We start from the raw sequence: 14,425 nt of genomic DNA on the forward strand, positions 1-14,425 counted from the left end.
AACCACAATGACCCTTATACAATTATCACCTAAATGTGTCATATCTATCATTTCTCACCAAATTTCTACCATTAAGACTGTACAGCCTTTGAAGTCAAGGATAATATCTAACTCATGACTAATTCCTACTCTCAGCCTAGCCCTTAAATTGTGTCTTAAATTGCACCTAAAATATTTCATTGACTATTTTGGATTTATTGCCATTTTGTTGAATAGCAATTATATTAAGAAACTTAATTTTCTTCTAAGCACCAGTCAGCCATTTTTTGTTTGTTAGTTTAGTCTTTTAGGATTTATATAAAAGAAGTTGGATAGCTTGTCATAATTTCTACTAGTTAGGTGGGTCTGTTGCTTTAAGCATGCCATTACATTCATCTTCACCTCTCCAGGGAAGTAGATCAGACTGGGTCCTGTCCCCTTTCCTACTGTCTTCAGCTTAATAACTTCCATCGAGTCCCTTTATACTCAGGATCAGCAACCTGGGGCTAATTTTGTTCAGCTGATATCCATCTTTCTTCCCGTTCCCGTTTAACCCAGAGATGATACTGATTTTCTTTTTTAAAGAGAGAAAAGCTGACCAATCTAAAATAATCTTTTCTAAATCATCACTCTTCTCAACAGCCCCAAGCTCTGTAACACTGGTACTGGAACACATCTCAGCAAGCAAACAGGCCTACCTGCAAATTAGTTTTCTCTATCAGTCTGCTTTGCTCTGGATTTATCTCAGGTTGTGAATCTTTCCATGGTACCCCTGGGAGAGTAGCTCACCTGCCTACCCACACGAAGGGACCAGGTCTTCTGCACCATGTGTCCCAAAGTAGGTCTTCAGGCACCTAAACTTGCTCTAGTTCTCTCTGCTCTGTCCAAGGCCTCAACACAGGAAGGACTCTACATCAATGCTGCTGGTTCCTAAGTTAACATATGTATTTAAAAAGCCATTCTCCTGGTACCCGAGCCACATGTCTTCGTAGGAAGTCATGTATGGGTCTAAACAGTGACCTACTAAATGGTCCCCCTAGTGAATGAATGGGCGGGTTATATTTGTAGGCCAGAGACAGTAAGCAAATCAGACAAAATATATGACTTGGTATATGTTAAAATATATTGAAAGGTTTTATTGCTTCTTTAACCCGCACATGTAATTCTCAGCAATAAACAGGAATTTTATAGTAACATCTGTGAGCAATTCTATAACCCCTGATAATGGGAAATTCACATTCTGTGAATAGTGTACTCTAAAGTATTTCATTAACTCTGCCTTATCCATCCTCACCTTCACTTTCTCTCCTAAATTTCCCTGATTTAAACACACTTTTCAGGAATCAGATTGAGAAGTTTTTACTTAGAACGAGTGGAAAAGACATTACTTCATAAGTTGTTCACTTTACCTGAATGCCTCCTATAAGCAAGATTTTGCTAAGTACTGTGGAAGTGTTAAAAAAAACACGTAAGGAATATGGGGCTATAATGCTGAATGAGGCCCTCTAATGAGATTTATCAACTAGTGAAAAAGCGATACATGAACACACAGAAGCACAAGCAGAGCCACTGGGATTCGTGCCAGAGCCACGGGACAGATCTGGAGCACTGAGAAAAAAAGGCACTATTTCTAGCTGTGGTGATCTTGGGACATGTATGGATTAGGTCTGACCCTAAGAGACCCTAAGAGCACATCCTTAGCAGACAAGAGCGTATACAACAGGCAAGGGGGAGGAGTTTGAGGGAAAAAGAATATTCGAGTTTGGAAATGCTCAGACTGGGTTCAAGCAAAGCTTGATCATATATCGTATTTCCCCATGTATCAGACGCACCCTTTTTCGAAAACTTTGGGGTCTAAAAACTGGGTGCATCTTATACAGTGGTTGTATGAGTGCAAAAACAAGCACGAAAAAAGCGGGAAATGCAAGTAAAAAAACCACTACCACCACTATATAAGACGCACCCAGTTTTTAGAGCCCACATTTTTCGAAAAAGGGTGCGTCTTATATATGGGGAAATATGGTAATTTAACTAAAAAATAAAGCTACTATAAAGAACAAGAATTAAAAGATGAACTGGGATCAAACTTGGGGACTCTAAATACTATGCTAAGTAGTAAAATTTTATTTTCATAAATGAAGTAACTTAGATCAGTATATATATATATATATATATATATATATATATATATATATATATGTACACACACACACACACACACACACACAGATATGGCCTGATTTCATCCTGGGAAAATTTCTCGTCATATCTTTCTCTACAGTTTCCCCAGACATCATTTTTTTTAAAAAAAACTGAACTTCAGATGAGTTATGCTTTCGGAAATGTATGTGGCAGCTGCAGATTTCATGGAGACTGGTTAGGAGGCTACTGCAATAGTCCAGACTAGAGAAAATGAACATTATGTGGAAACGAATATGACAGATAAAAGAGATATTGTGGGGGAAAGAATCAACAGAACTTGGCAACAAGGAAGAGGAAAATGTCAGATGTTAGGGAAGGAGGAAATGTGTATCCAGAATAACTCACCCGAAAGCTTCTGAGAGTTGAGTTTTATTCTACTGAGCTTTTGAGGGCTACATGAGGGCCAAAAGAAATAGATGACAAGAAGAGGGAGCAAATATTTCCTGAAAAGGTGGCTCTTTCGTGGTAATAAGCAAGCTAAGTAAGAAGCAGTACCTGAAAACAGTGTTATCTGGTTAGACCTCTGCATTTTCCCTATTCATTATCTGGGGGAATTTTCCTGAATGTCATCGCTTCTATCTTCTGGAACCTTATGCGCTTACCTGGGTTTCCATTAAATCTGCATCATGCACATTGCCACTGGGCCTGTGAGGGCTGAGTCAGGATACCCTGCAGATAACTGGAAGGGCTCTTACCAGTTGCTCTAATGGGACACATCTCGGGGGCGATGGTGACCCCCGGAGACCAGCATCGGCCGATGTCACAGCAGCACTGCATTTTGGTTATAGACTGTGGTAGCTGGTTAGAACAACGCCCGTTTGCCAGAGTCGTGTAACAGTATCCTGGGCGAACATCTGAGAAAATAGAGAAACACACACATACATCACTGAGATCAAACTGGTAGCAACACTCCCCTGCCCCATCACCTCCCCGCTTCACACCTGGGCTCCGGCAGGAGGAACTGACACTCCTGTCCCCTGGAAAGGAAGCTGCTAGGCACCACTTGGAAACAATGCTCAGTCAGAAATCCCTTCGCCTCACACCTTTTGCCCCTGCAAGCTGGTGCACTTGGCCCAAGTCCCACATTCCAATCCCAAGGTGGGAACGAATGATTACAACCATATGTGCCATAGGAAAAGGGCGTCTAAGAAAATCACTGGCAGTGACAGTTATATTAGTTATAAAGACATGTCTCTCTGCTGAAGGGGGACTGTGCTGTCCTTGGTTTCAAACTACTTAATTCGAGCCACTTTAGGCAAATATTGATATAAATCTATTTTAAAACAACATTAAGTCTGCACGATAGTCGACATTTCTAAAAGATCTTTCTTATTTTTCAGTCTGAAACTGTGAGTCAGACTTGTGAGATTTTTTTTTTTTTTAAAGGAATGAGCCACTTTGCAGTCAGGTCCAATGCCTGTTAATCAAGATTTCCTTTTGTCCTGGGGCCCGAACAGATTTTGTAATTATTTAAAGTTCAAAAGGTACGTGAGTCCAAGTTCTTAGTACTATAGGATACAATGGTTCTTGAAGAAATTATAATTTTTTTCCTTTGGCAGAAAGGTATCTTCTCAAAGCAACATGGGAAGACATATTTCTTTCTATATATCACTTTTATTGGGTTACATCATGTCTGACTGTCATGACAACATTGACACACTGAGTTACAACTCTGGGCTACCAAGAAAGAGCCTGTGACATAGGAGAGGCCTAATTGCTTTGTGGGCCTCTGAGGTTGTACCTTGAAATAGAGGAGGCAGGTAGCCAAGTGCAGGACTCCTTGATCTACCTGACATATGTTAAGGGTGTGCCTCTCTTCAAGGAAAGTGTATCTCTGTACAGTTCATATAAAATAAAGTTTGGAAATGAAAATAGCATTTTAAGCATGCCTGTCATTTAAAGGATTATAAGTGGTAAATCCTTTTGTAAAGTGAGGAATATTTTAATCGTCAAAAATCCGTCCCCATGTTTCCATAAGTGTAAATATTAAACATTACGTTTGCCCAGAGAGGCTCATACCTATAACTGTTTTCATCTACATCATTCTTAAGAACACAAACCCTTCTAATCTTGACTATTGCAATACATTAATAAGGTGAGATAAAATGTAGAGAAAAACAAGGCTACCTTAGAAACAGTTAAATTATTAACATCAAATGAAGGAGGCTACAACAAACCTAGACAAACCATAAAACTATGGATAAAAAATTGAAAGGATAAAAAATTCTTTCTGAAAGTGCTTAAAACCGCTTGCAAGAATAAATGTGCTTTCGAGAAATTTTTTGTGGTCCCAGTTCCGGCACCTCTGGTCAGGCTAAGTCTCAGCAAAGAGGCAGAACATGCCTGATTCTAGCCCAGTCCAGGGTAAATGGCTGGAGACAGAGTGCAGACAAGGGATGCTCTGTGAAGCCAAGGGTGGCGCCTCCTCAGGAGGAAGGGGGAGAAACAGAATTTCCTACACTCTAATTTGCATGGCCTAAAAGCCACTAATACTCTGTATACTCAGGGATTAGCAAATATTTGGGGCATGGAAACCAAAAGCAGTTAAGAATGGGAAGAGATGTTCAAAACTGGCTTATATCCCAGCTTCAGATGAATTTGGTGGTCAAAATCCAGTGTAAACACTTGACCAAAATTTGTATATATAATTTTCAGCACAGGCTATCTTTCAGAGCAAAGCTGGGACCTACAACTGCCAATAGCAAACTCTTACTGGGCTAATGTCTATTATTTTGCAAATTAACTATGACACTATTTTACTGCCCAGCTGGCTGACCTATATGTTAGATCAATAGGTCAGGGACTTGATCAAAATGGTGAATGTGGGGACTGAAAAAATCACCAGTCATGTTTGGATTGCCGCCATTCCTATTGAACAAATGGCACCTGCACATGCAATAATCATTTTGCTAATTTTTTTTGAAAGAGAGCCTTTGTTTAAAATGCTCACATTTACACAACTTAAAAATTTCAAGAAAACCTATGGGTCAATAGGTAAAGGAAGAGAAAATCTGTGAAAACCAGGAACCATTTGGAGCAGTGGTTCTCAACCTGTGGGTCGCAACCCCTTTGGGGGTCGAACAACCCTTTCACAGGGGTCGCCTAAGACCTTCGGAAAACAAAAAGATATTTGCATTACGATTCATAACAGTAGCAAAATTACAGTTATAGAGTAGCAATGAAAATAATTTTATGGTTGGGGGTCACCACAACATGAGGAACTGTATTAAGGGGTCGTGGCATTAGGAAGGTTGAGAACCGCTGATTTGGAGGAATGGACCCCTGGGCACACCAGCCTGAGGTTTTCTGTCATCAGGTAGCAATACCACAGGAAGTGGGAAGAAAACCATTCTGGAGCTGGGTCACTTTGCATGAAGGGTAAGGGGTGGCTTGAGGATAATCTGAAGACCTCTGGGAACTGAGAGAGAAGAATGTTAGGATTTGGAGGCGATAAAGGTTTGGAGGAGATAAAGGGAGACAGGAGAAACCACAGACACCTTCATCTTTTTAAACCTGTCCTGGCCAAGACATCTGGCAGAAAAAGAATAAGAAGGAAACTTTCCTTCTTTCTCCCCTTCTGAAAACCTTCCTCCCTCTCAGGACCCAGAAGTCACATTATATCAGAACAAATATATTATGAATTAACTAGGTATTTGCAGGTTATCCTGGCCTGTCAACAGACTTCTCCTATCTAATCATTAACATGTTGTGTCCAACCAGGAGCTAGGAGCTGTGAGGCCCAAACTTGGCACAGGACATCTTTAGGACTCCCGGGAAATGATGAGACAGACACGCTAATAAGAAAAGACAACCCTAACACAAAGTATTATAAAGTGCGGAAGGAAGATCATAGAACAAAAAATAAAATAACACTGCCAGAGCTTACAGGACAAAGAGAACATTGAGGCGGGGGAGGTCTGAGAGTCTCAGAATGTGATGACGGAAGGTAATAGTTGGAATTTCATGCTTAGAAGAGATATATAAGGAAGATACTACAGACCACTATCTACATATGGGGTTTTCTATTGGTTAAATTTACTAATTCCAAACAACCAACTTACCAACAAATGTCGGATTTGTTTATAAGTTCAAGACTACATGTATTTTCTTGCCACTAGGGATAATTTTTTGGGGGGGAGGGGGAAGTGAGAGGGGTTTCTCCCTGTGGTTTATCAAGGCAGGAAGTATCAGTTTTAGTGAAGGCAGAAATGTCATTTGGATAATTTTATATAATAAATTGCTAATTATGGGTACAATAAAGTTCCAAAGTAGGAAAAACAGCGCTTGCCTAGCATGGCAAGAAAGAGTTACTGCAGCCACTGTTCATCTGGGAGGGAGCAAGGGGAGGGATCTGCACTCTGACCTCAGGCCCAGACTGTCATCCTGGCCCCTCACTTAGAAATCACTTCAACGACTGGACCAGATGATTTACCTGGACCCTAATCCTCCGCTTCTTCTCATCTACGGCACTGTTGCAAGCGTTAAGTCAGGTACCTGCCATAAAATACCCAACACCTAGAAGGTGACCCATGAATGGAAGTTCCCTCCCCACCCACTTGCTTTGTAAAAAGTTAGTGTGAATATATTCGGTAAAAAGAAAAGAATTTTAAAAATTAAAACCGTCTGATATGTAAATGTGTTTTAACCATTTTAATGTACTCTGGGGCTCTCTTTGGAGATTAAAAAAAAAAATCTATTATCTGGACCGGAAAGAACTTCTGACCTACCTGCTAAGCATATCCACTGGAGGTCATGTGCTAATTGGGATATTTGGGGGGGTGGGGGGGTAGGGGAGAAGGAGCTATATGAATTGCACTTGCCAGTCATTCACTGCAGTTCCAGTATCTATAGATAGATCCCGGAAAATAAGGTAATCCTGGTACCACCACTGTTTCTAAGGAAAAGTCCAGAGATGCTTCCCTCACTAGTTGTACTTATTCAAATGTCAACTGCAAGAGACTGCCCTCAGTTTTTATTACATGTGACTAAGTAAAAAGGAATTCAGAATTTCAATGCAATTTAGTTTTGGTCTGAAATTCATGGCCTGTGGTGAGGATGTGAAGCTGAGTGTCTTCGAAAATATGGGTCAAAAACAAACATCAAAGATAGCATTCTTTTTTCTCCAAGGCCCTGTGCCACAGGCTTCCTAACTTTGTCCTAATAATAAGGAATTACTCATTTTGACATTCCACTAATACTTACTGAGAGCCTACAACATGCAAAGCATTGTGCTGAGAACCCCCAAAGACATAAGGACCCCAGCCATTAGTCTTTAAGGACAGTTTACAACCTAATTAGGGAGATGAAAACATACAGACATGGAATTTCCCTATAAGGTGATATATGGGAAGCATATCCTCAGGCAAGGGAGCGATTGCTTTCAGGTAAACTGATCTGGGACAACTTCAAAGATAGACAACCTGGGAAGAAGGGCGAAAGGGGGGGCTTGCATTGGGAAAGAGTATCATGAATGGTCAGCTTGTCTGATTTAAGGCATGAAAGAAAATGGACGGCCTGTTTAGAAGGTTAGAAGCAGGGAGGGTTAGCAAGGTTGGGAGGAGTCAGATAGTGAGGTTCCTTAACTCTTAGCCTGCGCACTCTAGAACTTGAACTTTATTCTAGAATAATGGACTTTGAAGGGAGTCTTAGCAATTGTTAAACCCAGCAGTTGTTAAACCTATTTTTTTAAACAACAGAATATCCCTCATTTAATTGGTATTTTACATGGAAGCTTAACACCCTACTACTTAAAAGCAGAGGTGCCTGGAGTGTGTATATGTGGAGGGTGGGCACAGGACACGAGAGCCTGTTCCACTCAGTATCCCCCCTCCCCACCTTTTCACGGTCCCGCTCTCTAACCCTAGCAGCCCTGGAAGGTTTCGCCTGATGTATCCATGGGACTGAAAACCACTGATTTCTACACCCTAATGGAAAACTACCAGAGATTTTTGAGCAAGAGAATTATTTTATCAAAGAACTATTTTAGGAAGATAAATCTGACAAGATAAATTATTGAGAAGCCAGGAAGCAGGGAGACCAATTAAAAGACGACAGCAAAATTTCAGACCTAAATTCACATAGGTCCTTGGAAACGGTGGGGGTCAAAAGAGAGAGGAGTCAAGGATGGCTTCAACGTTTGACACTCACATACCTGCAAAGTTAATTTATAGACTGAGGATATCCATAGGGTCTTCTCGATCATTCTTTATGGGAGGCAAAAATCCCAAAATAAGACCCCTGGGTACCTCTGTTCTTTAAGAAGGTGCTCAACTGCTTAATGAATTTCCATAAATGTACATTTTACATCAAGTGAGAAATTATATATCTCCCTTAACAGACAGTTTAGAAAGACATTTGTTATGGCACTGATTTACAGAAACTATGCACACTATTTATAATTAAACCTACCTATGCATCTGGTACCATCCGGAGAGGTGTAAAAACCAGGCGGACATTTGCAAAAGTAACTGCTGACTGTGTTTGTACATTCACCCCCATCACAGATTCCAGGAACGGTGCTGCATTCATCAATATCTAGAACACAAAGAAGAGTTTCAGTATTCATAGAGCACAGTATAGAACTGTTTGTCATGTAGAGGATTCAGATGTTAACACTAGTCAAATCATGTCCGCAGAAATAGTGATCTTCACAGAATAAAAACTGCATATAAAATAGTCAGTTCAAAGAGTGGGTGCTTCTTCTCTCAACACAGGCTTACCCAAGGAATTTACCAAATTCAAGTAATTAAAGCAAAACACAAGAAACTTCCCCTTTAAAATCTAAGACTGTGCATTGTTGTTTCACCAAGTAACTACACAATGTCATTTCTTTCAAATATTCTAATATTCCAAATGTCAATTCTTTTAAATTTCTGTTTTCCCTCCTCTCCCCATGGTTTGCATTGAGTTAAGCTCCCTTTCTATTTACTCTACTTGCTGCATTAGTTCCTGCATTTCTTTTCACTCTGATTCTCCGCATAGCAGATACTGAAATCCTATGGAGATGACCACATGGTCTGAGTCACTGGCCAAGACTTGGCCAAGTTGGTGTTCTCAGGGGTATTTAATCTCCATGACAATGGTTTTCTGTGGGTTCAGAGAGTGAATTGTGGTGGGCACTGGAATGCTCCACCCAGATTCCATCAAGGGGGACCTGCTGTCCCAGAAATGGAGATGCTATCAACAGATGGCCCCCAGCTCACAGCTCCTTCCGGGACTGCCTGAGCTTCAGAGAGACACCTCACCCAAGGCTAGACCTTTCCCTGGAGCCTTCCCTGACTGATTGCAGAGCAGGGATAATGGGTCTGTGGGTCTGCTCATCTTCCCACAATGGGGACAACTCTGAAAACCACTCCAATTCCCCAATTGCCTGTGGGGTCAACTGAGGCCACAATTGGGGTTAGCTTTCAGAGCCTGAGGCCACTCGTCTCCTCTAAGGAAGCATAAAAGTCCCTTAGGACATATCTGACCATTTCCTTCAAGGGGAGCTTTTCAAGAGCCAGAATCAGACACTGACAGTTGCCAGTAGATGTGGCACCAGTGAGGGAAGAGAGAAAATTGAGAACTTCCTGCTTCGAATAAACGTGAGCTCAGGGCACAGAGTACCTGCATGGCCTCATCTGCACTGACCTAAGGAGAGGTGTGTCTGGAAGAGGCAATACTCCCACGCGTACTGCAATGGCCAGACAAACACCCTAGCACTGAAAGCCTTACCGTTTAAAAATAAAAACATTTTTTTTCCAGCTTAAGTACCGCTCTTCACTTATAAAACAAAATAGAGTTCTAAGTGGACCCGATTCAAGTATCTTTTAACTCAAGTTCACCCAGTTAGTCAGAAAGGCAGCAGTGACATTGTTTACATACAGTTTAACCTTTTTCAAAGCAAAATCCCCATTCTTCTATGCTAGGTTAGAGGCTAAACCAAACAATATTTCACTGCTTACATTGGAGTCAATGCTAATATAAACAGCATGGGCATTGTGAATTCGTGTAATGGTAAAGGTGCATAGTCTATTCCCACAGATATAAATTTCACTGGAGCCAGTGAAAGTCTGGCAGAAAAACAGCCAAAGACAGAGCCTAAGTTTCTAAGAACTGGCATAACTTCTCAAGGCACATTTTAAGAAAGTTCTTTAAAATTGATCCTTTGGTAGTTACCAGCCACACTCCTGTTTAAGACCAATGAAAAGCCAAACAAGTTCATCAAAGAACCTAGAGGAGGAAGGAGGATAGAACAATACCACACGCTATTAACGAGAATGTACCTTTCTCAAAGTGTGCTTAGAGGTTACTAAGTCATATAACACCTATCAAAGATCATGTGCAGAGATGGTGTCTAGTAAAAGAAATATTTGTCTACATGTTAGTATCAGTGATTGCTACCATTCTTATAAGACCACTTAATGTACCTCAATAGCCAGAGATGATTTAAGTGATAGCGTATATCAGAAAAAGTTATTTAAATACTAGAATTAACTTTGGCAGGATGGAGAAAACATCTTCTTTCCCATGCTAGCTAGTTTAGATTTGGACCCTTTGCTGAAGATTATAACAACAACAAAAGAATAATGAGTTAATATGCACTGAGTGCCAGGTGCTGTCTAAAAGCTTTATGTGTGTCAGCACATCTAATCTCCATTGTAGAGGTATAGTCCGTGGGACCTAATTTCTATAATTCTGCTACCCAGGTGGCCTTCAGAAAACTGGCATGAGTAAAACCCGAAATAAGAGCAAAAAGGTTCATTTATAAAATAATGTTAAACCCAACTCTCCAGCTGCCAGAGACTTGGAAGGCGGAAGGGCAGGGTCTCCACTTAGGTGCATGACCCCAGAGGTCAACATGCCAGGAAATATATACACTGCAGTTTGCATCTGCCTAATTTTCACACAGATTAAAATAAAACTACCAGGCCACCTTGTCCAACTTGAAGGAGCTTAAATGGCTCTGGATTTCCTTCAATGTCCTCTCCGCAGTGACACATGCTGTTCCCTTCCTGTGTCTAGCACCTGATGCTTCCCCGAACCACCTTGCTTCCCAGCCCCCTTGCTTCGTAGTCATGGAAGCAGGAGTTCTGATGTCGTGGCCAGGCTGTGGTGGAAGTCCCTGCTGGTAAAAGCCTGGAACAAAGCGTTTGACTTGGAATCACTTACACTCTGAAACCCATTCATACTAATTTATGATTTCTCCAGGTTCTTACCACTCTGTTTATCTCCTTTTAATAGCATTTCAGGGATCCCCCGTAGGAGAAAATCTGAGAACGGTGGCTTTCTCAGTTTCCATAAGCCAGTCTGTGTCAAATGCCAGCCATAAAAGTAAATCTCTTTTGGGGGCCTGGTGGGGAGCGAGGCTTGGCTGGGAAGAGCTACTTCTGTGCTCTAGACAACTCCCCCGTTTCCTCAAGGCAGGAGGGCGAGGCAGACCTGCTACCCCTAGGGAGCTCCCTGTGGCCTCCTTGGCTTCTTGCTGTGAGCCTGAGAAGGACACCAATGGTAGGTCCCTGCCCTTCCAATCTGCCGTCCCTGTCCTTTGTTCTTGATCTTCCTTCTTATCTCTCTGTCTTATCTGCTCTCCCTGGGCATTCTCCCTGTCCCTCAGCCACTTCCCTATCCCGAGGCTCCTCCAGCAGGAGGAAAGGGAGGAGTATGATGGACAGATGGGATGCAGCTTGGTCCCGGCTCTGGGACAGGCATCACTGGGATTCTCAGCTATCCAGGAGTTCCATCCAAGATCATGGGCAACTACTACGAGTGAGAAATGAGGGAAACCGGTTAACTTGATCCAGACTGTCTAGATTATTAACAGTGTAGGAAAAAACAAAAACAAAAAAAACAAAACTAAAAATTGTGGCAGCTGCTTAAAAGCAATATGTGACATTAATAATTGTGAATGCCACCAAGCCTATGAGGTGAACTTTGCTTTATTATACACATGAAATACAGTGAAAAGTGTGACTAAAAAGTAAGCAAATTGATTCTTCAAGTCATGTCAAAAACAAAACAAAACAAAACAAAAAAAAACCCATCATATATGCCAGCTTGCATGGTTTCTTATCCATGCAGCACCAGGAGTCTGATCACAAATGGAAAATAACAAGAAATGTGAAGATGGAGTCTAGACTGCAGAAATGGAAAGAACCCTCAGCTACCATCTTGTTCAACCTCCTCATTTAAAAGCTGAAATAACTAAGAGCTGGTAACCAACTTGTCCAAGATCACACAGGCGATGAGGGAAACCACCAGGACTAGGGCGAGGTCTACCACATGCCCAGGGCTCTCATGCCTCCACTACAGAGATTTTGGTCAACCTCTGTATAGGAAGTCAGCAACCTTGAACCGTGAAAATCAAGGGCCTGCAACCAGCTGCTGAGGATAAAGCCCCATGTATGGCAATGGTTACGTAGCCCCAGGAATTCTCCTTGATGCCTGAGAAGATAAGAGCCCCTAACGGCAAGTAGTCATCAGGTAAATATGCCACTATTTTGGAAACGGGAAGTCCTAGGTTTTTGCACAAGGATTGCACAAACTTAAGTGCTACATTCTTAAAAAGTCCTTTCCATCATGCAGTGCTGTTATAAGTGCTAAAGGCTGGGCTGGTGAAAATCTAAATCCCGAAATATTAGTGGTTAATTAGGAATCCAAGGGACTTCTTCCAAAAATAAAACTTAATCCTTTAATTATACTTTTTATTTCTTAATTTCCTCCCACAGTAACCTATGCAAATACAAACTTGGTTTCCCACAAAAAAAGGTTCATGTGTTCTGTCAGCATGCACACTCTAAGGTCATTAGAAAAATCAGCCACAAAGGTGGGCATGGACTCTGTTCCCCTTTTTCTCAAATCACAGCTATAAATCTCAATCTTCCTCTTCTTAAATTTATGAAAATTTAATAAGCATTATTTAATGACATCAGCTTGATAATTTACATTTCAAGTGTACCCAAATTGTAGGTGTTGATATAAAATTTGGTACTTGATTTTTTTAAAAGTTTTGGGAAAAAGAGACTCTTTTAAGAGGGAGAATTCTGCAAAAGGAAGATGTCATGAAAAGCTGCTTTCACCATCACAAAGGGAGCAAAGGTTAGCATCTTGCATGTCTGCTAAAACAAATTTTTTATTGACTTGGGTTTATAAAAAAATTACTGTGGGCTTCCAGGTACCCACAGTACTTCTTCTCCAAATCAAGAAAAGAGACATTTTAAAAAACCACTCAAAGTAATGACAAAGGTGCCAGGAAATTTTTCAAAAGGGCACCGAATCCCGCTGTGATGTGAGCATCTTCCTAGAGCACATAGATGGTCTCTTCATCCTTTCAGGGGTGGGGGCCAGGTTTTCTGGAATTCCTTCTACTGCTCATCTGGAGATTATCCTATACCCAGAGTTATGCCATTCCCACAGTGAGGAGCTGGGGCAGGAGAGCAAAGAAGTCAGAGGCGACCCCGCTCATCAAGGTCCCCAGAGGACTTTCCGATCACTTTCCTACCAGCGTCAGACAGGGGAGCAATGCCCCCACCAGCCTCCAGGCCAGAGTACATGTAGTCCGAACAGGACTTTCTCTTCCAATATCAATTTTGCATGGAAAAATAAAAAGGAAGGGAAAAAAAACCCATCATCTGAATTTAATGTAACAGTAGGTGGCAAAGAAAGGAAAAATGGTCTAGCCAAACTATTCTGTTTTTATCTTGTTACTGACTTCAGTATGTAGCCAGAAAAAAAAAATTGTGGAAAAGGATCAAATAATTCTCAGACTGAATTTTTGGTCCATTAGCTACACCACCATAATAGGCTTCTTAGCATTAATAAAAGGATTTTGAATCATTTTTCTTTCAGTCTGAATATTAAATCTGTGTGTCTTCTGTCTAGTTCACAACCATAGAAGGTAATCAATCCTGACTGATATTAACTGACTGTCTAAGTGAAAGGTAAGGCACGCAGGAAAACAATTCTCATCCAGGCTGGAAACTATCATAATTCCAAAAAAAAACCATACACACACAGTGGACAAGACAGATGGACCATATTGCCCTAAATCTTAAAGCTGACTCTGTCTCTTAAAGCTGAATATATTAAGCTGAGAAAGCCTGAAAATGGAAGATACAATCCATTGTTGATGTGGATTTTGTATGCTATAAACCTTAATAGCTTTGTTAGGGTCATAAAAACACAGGTATGCTAATAGCTGAAATCTATACCTGAATATTTAAAATTTTTTAAATATTAGGAAATATAGTTGTTAAAAAAGAGATAA

General features: G+C 41.0%; 1 protein-coding gene across 1 annotated transcript in view; it reads right to left on the minus strand.

Moving 5' to 3' along the window:
- Positions 1-14,425, minus strand: part of FBN1 (fibrillin 1) — a 212,923-nt gene that overhangs the window by 109,823 nt on the left and 88,675 nt on the right. Inside the window, exons 6-7 of the mRNA XM_019664564.1 lie at positions 8,590-8,715; positions 2,877-3,035 (exon numbers count right to left, since the gene is read on the minus strand). Of these exons, the coding sequence (XP_019520109.1) occupies positions 2,877-3,035; positions 8,590-8,715 (285 nt within the window). The remainder of the gene's footprint in view (positions 1-2,876; positions 3,036-8,589; positions 8,716-14,425) is intronic.

The sequence above is a fragment of the Hipposideros armiger genome, unplaced genomic scaffold (genome assembly GCF_001890085.2).
Source record: "Hipposideros armiger isolate ML-2016 unplaced genomic scaffold, ASM189008v1 scaffold_12, whole genome shotgun sequence".
NCBI classification, from domain to species: domain Eukaryota; kingdom Metazoa; phylum Chordata; class Mammalia; order Chiroptera; family Hipposideridae; genus Hipposideros; species Hipposideros armiger.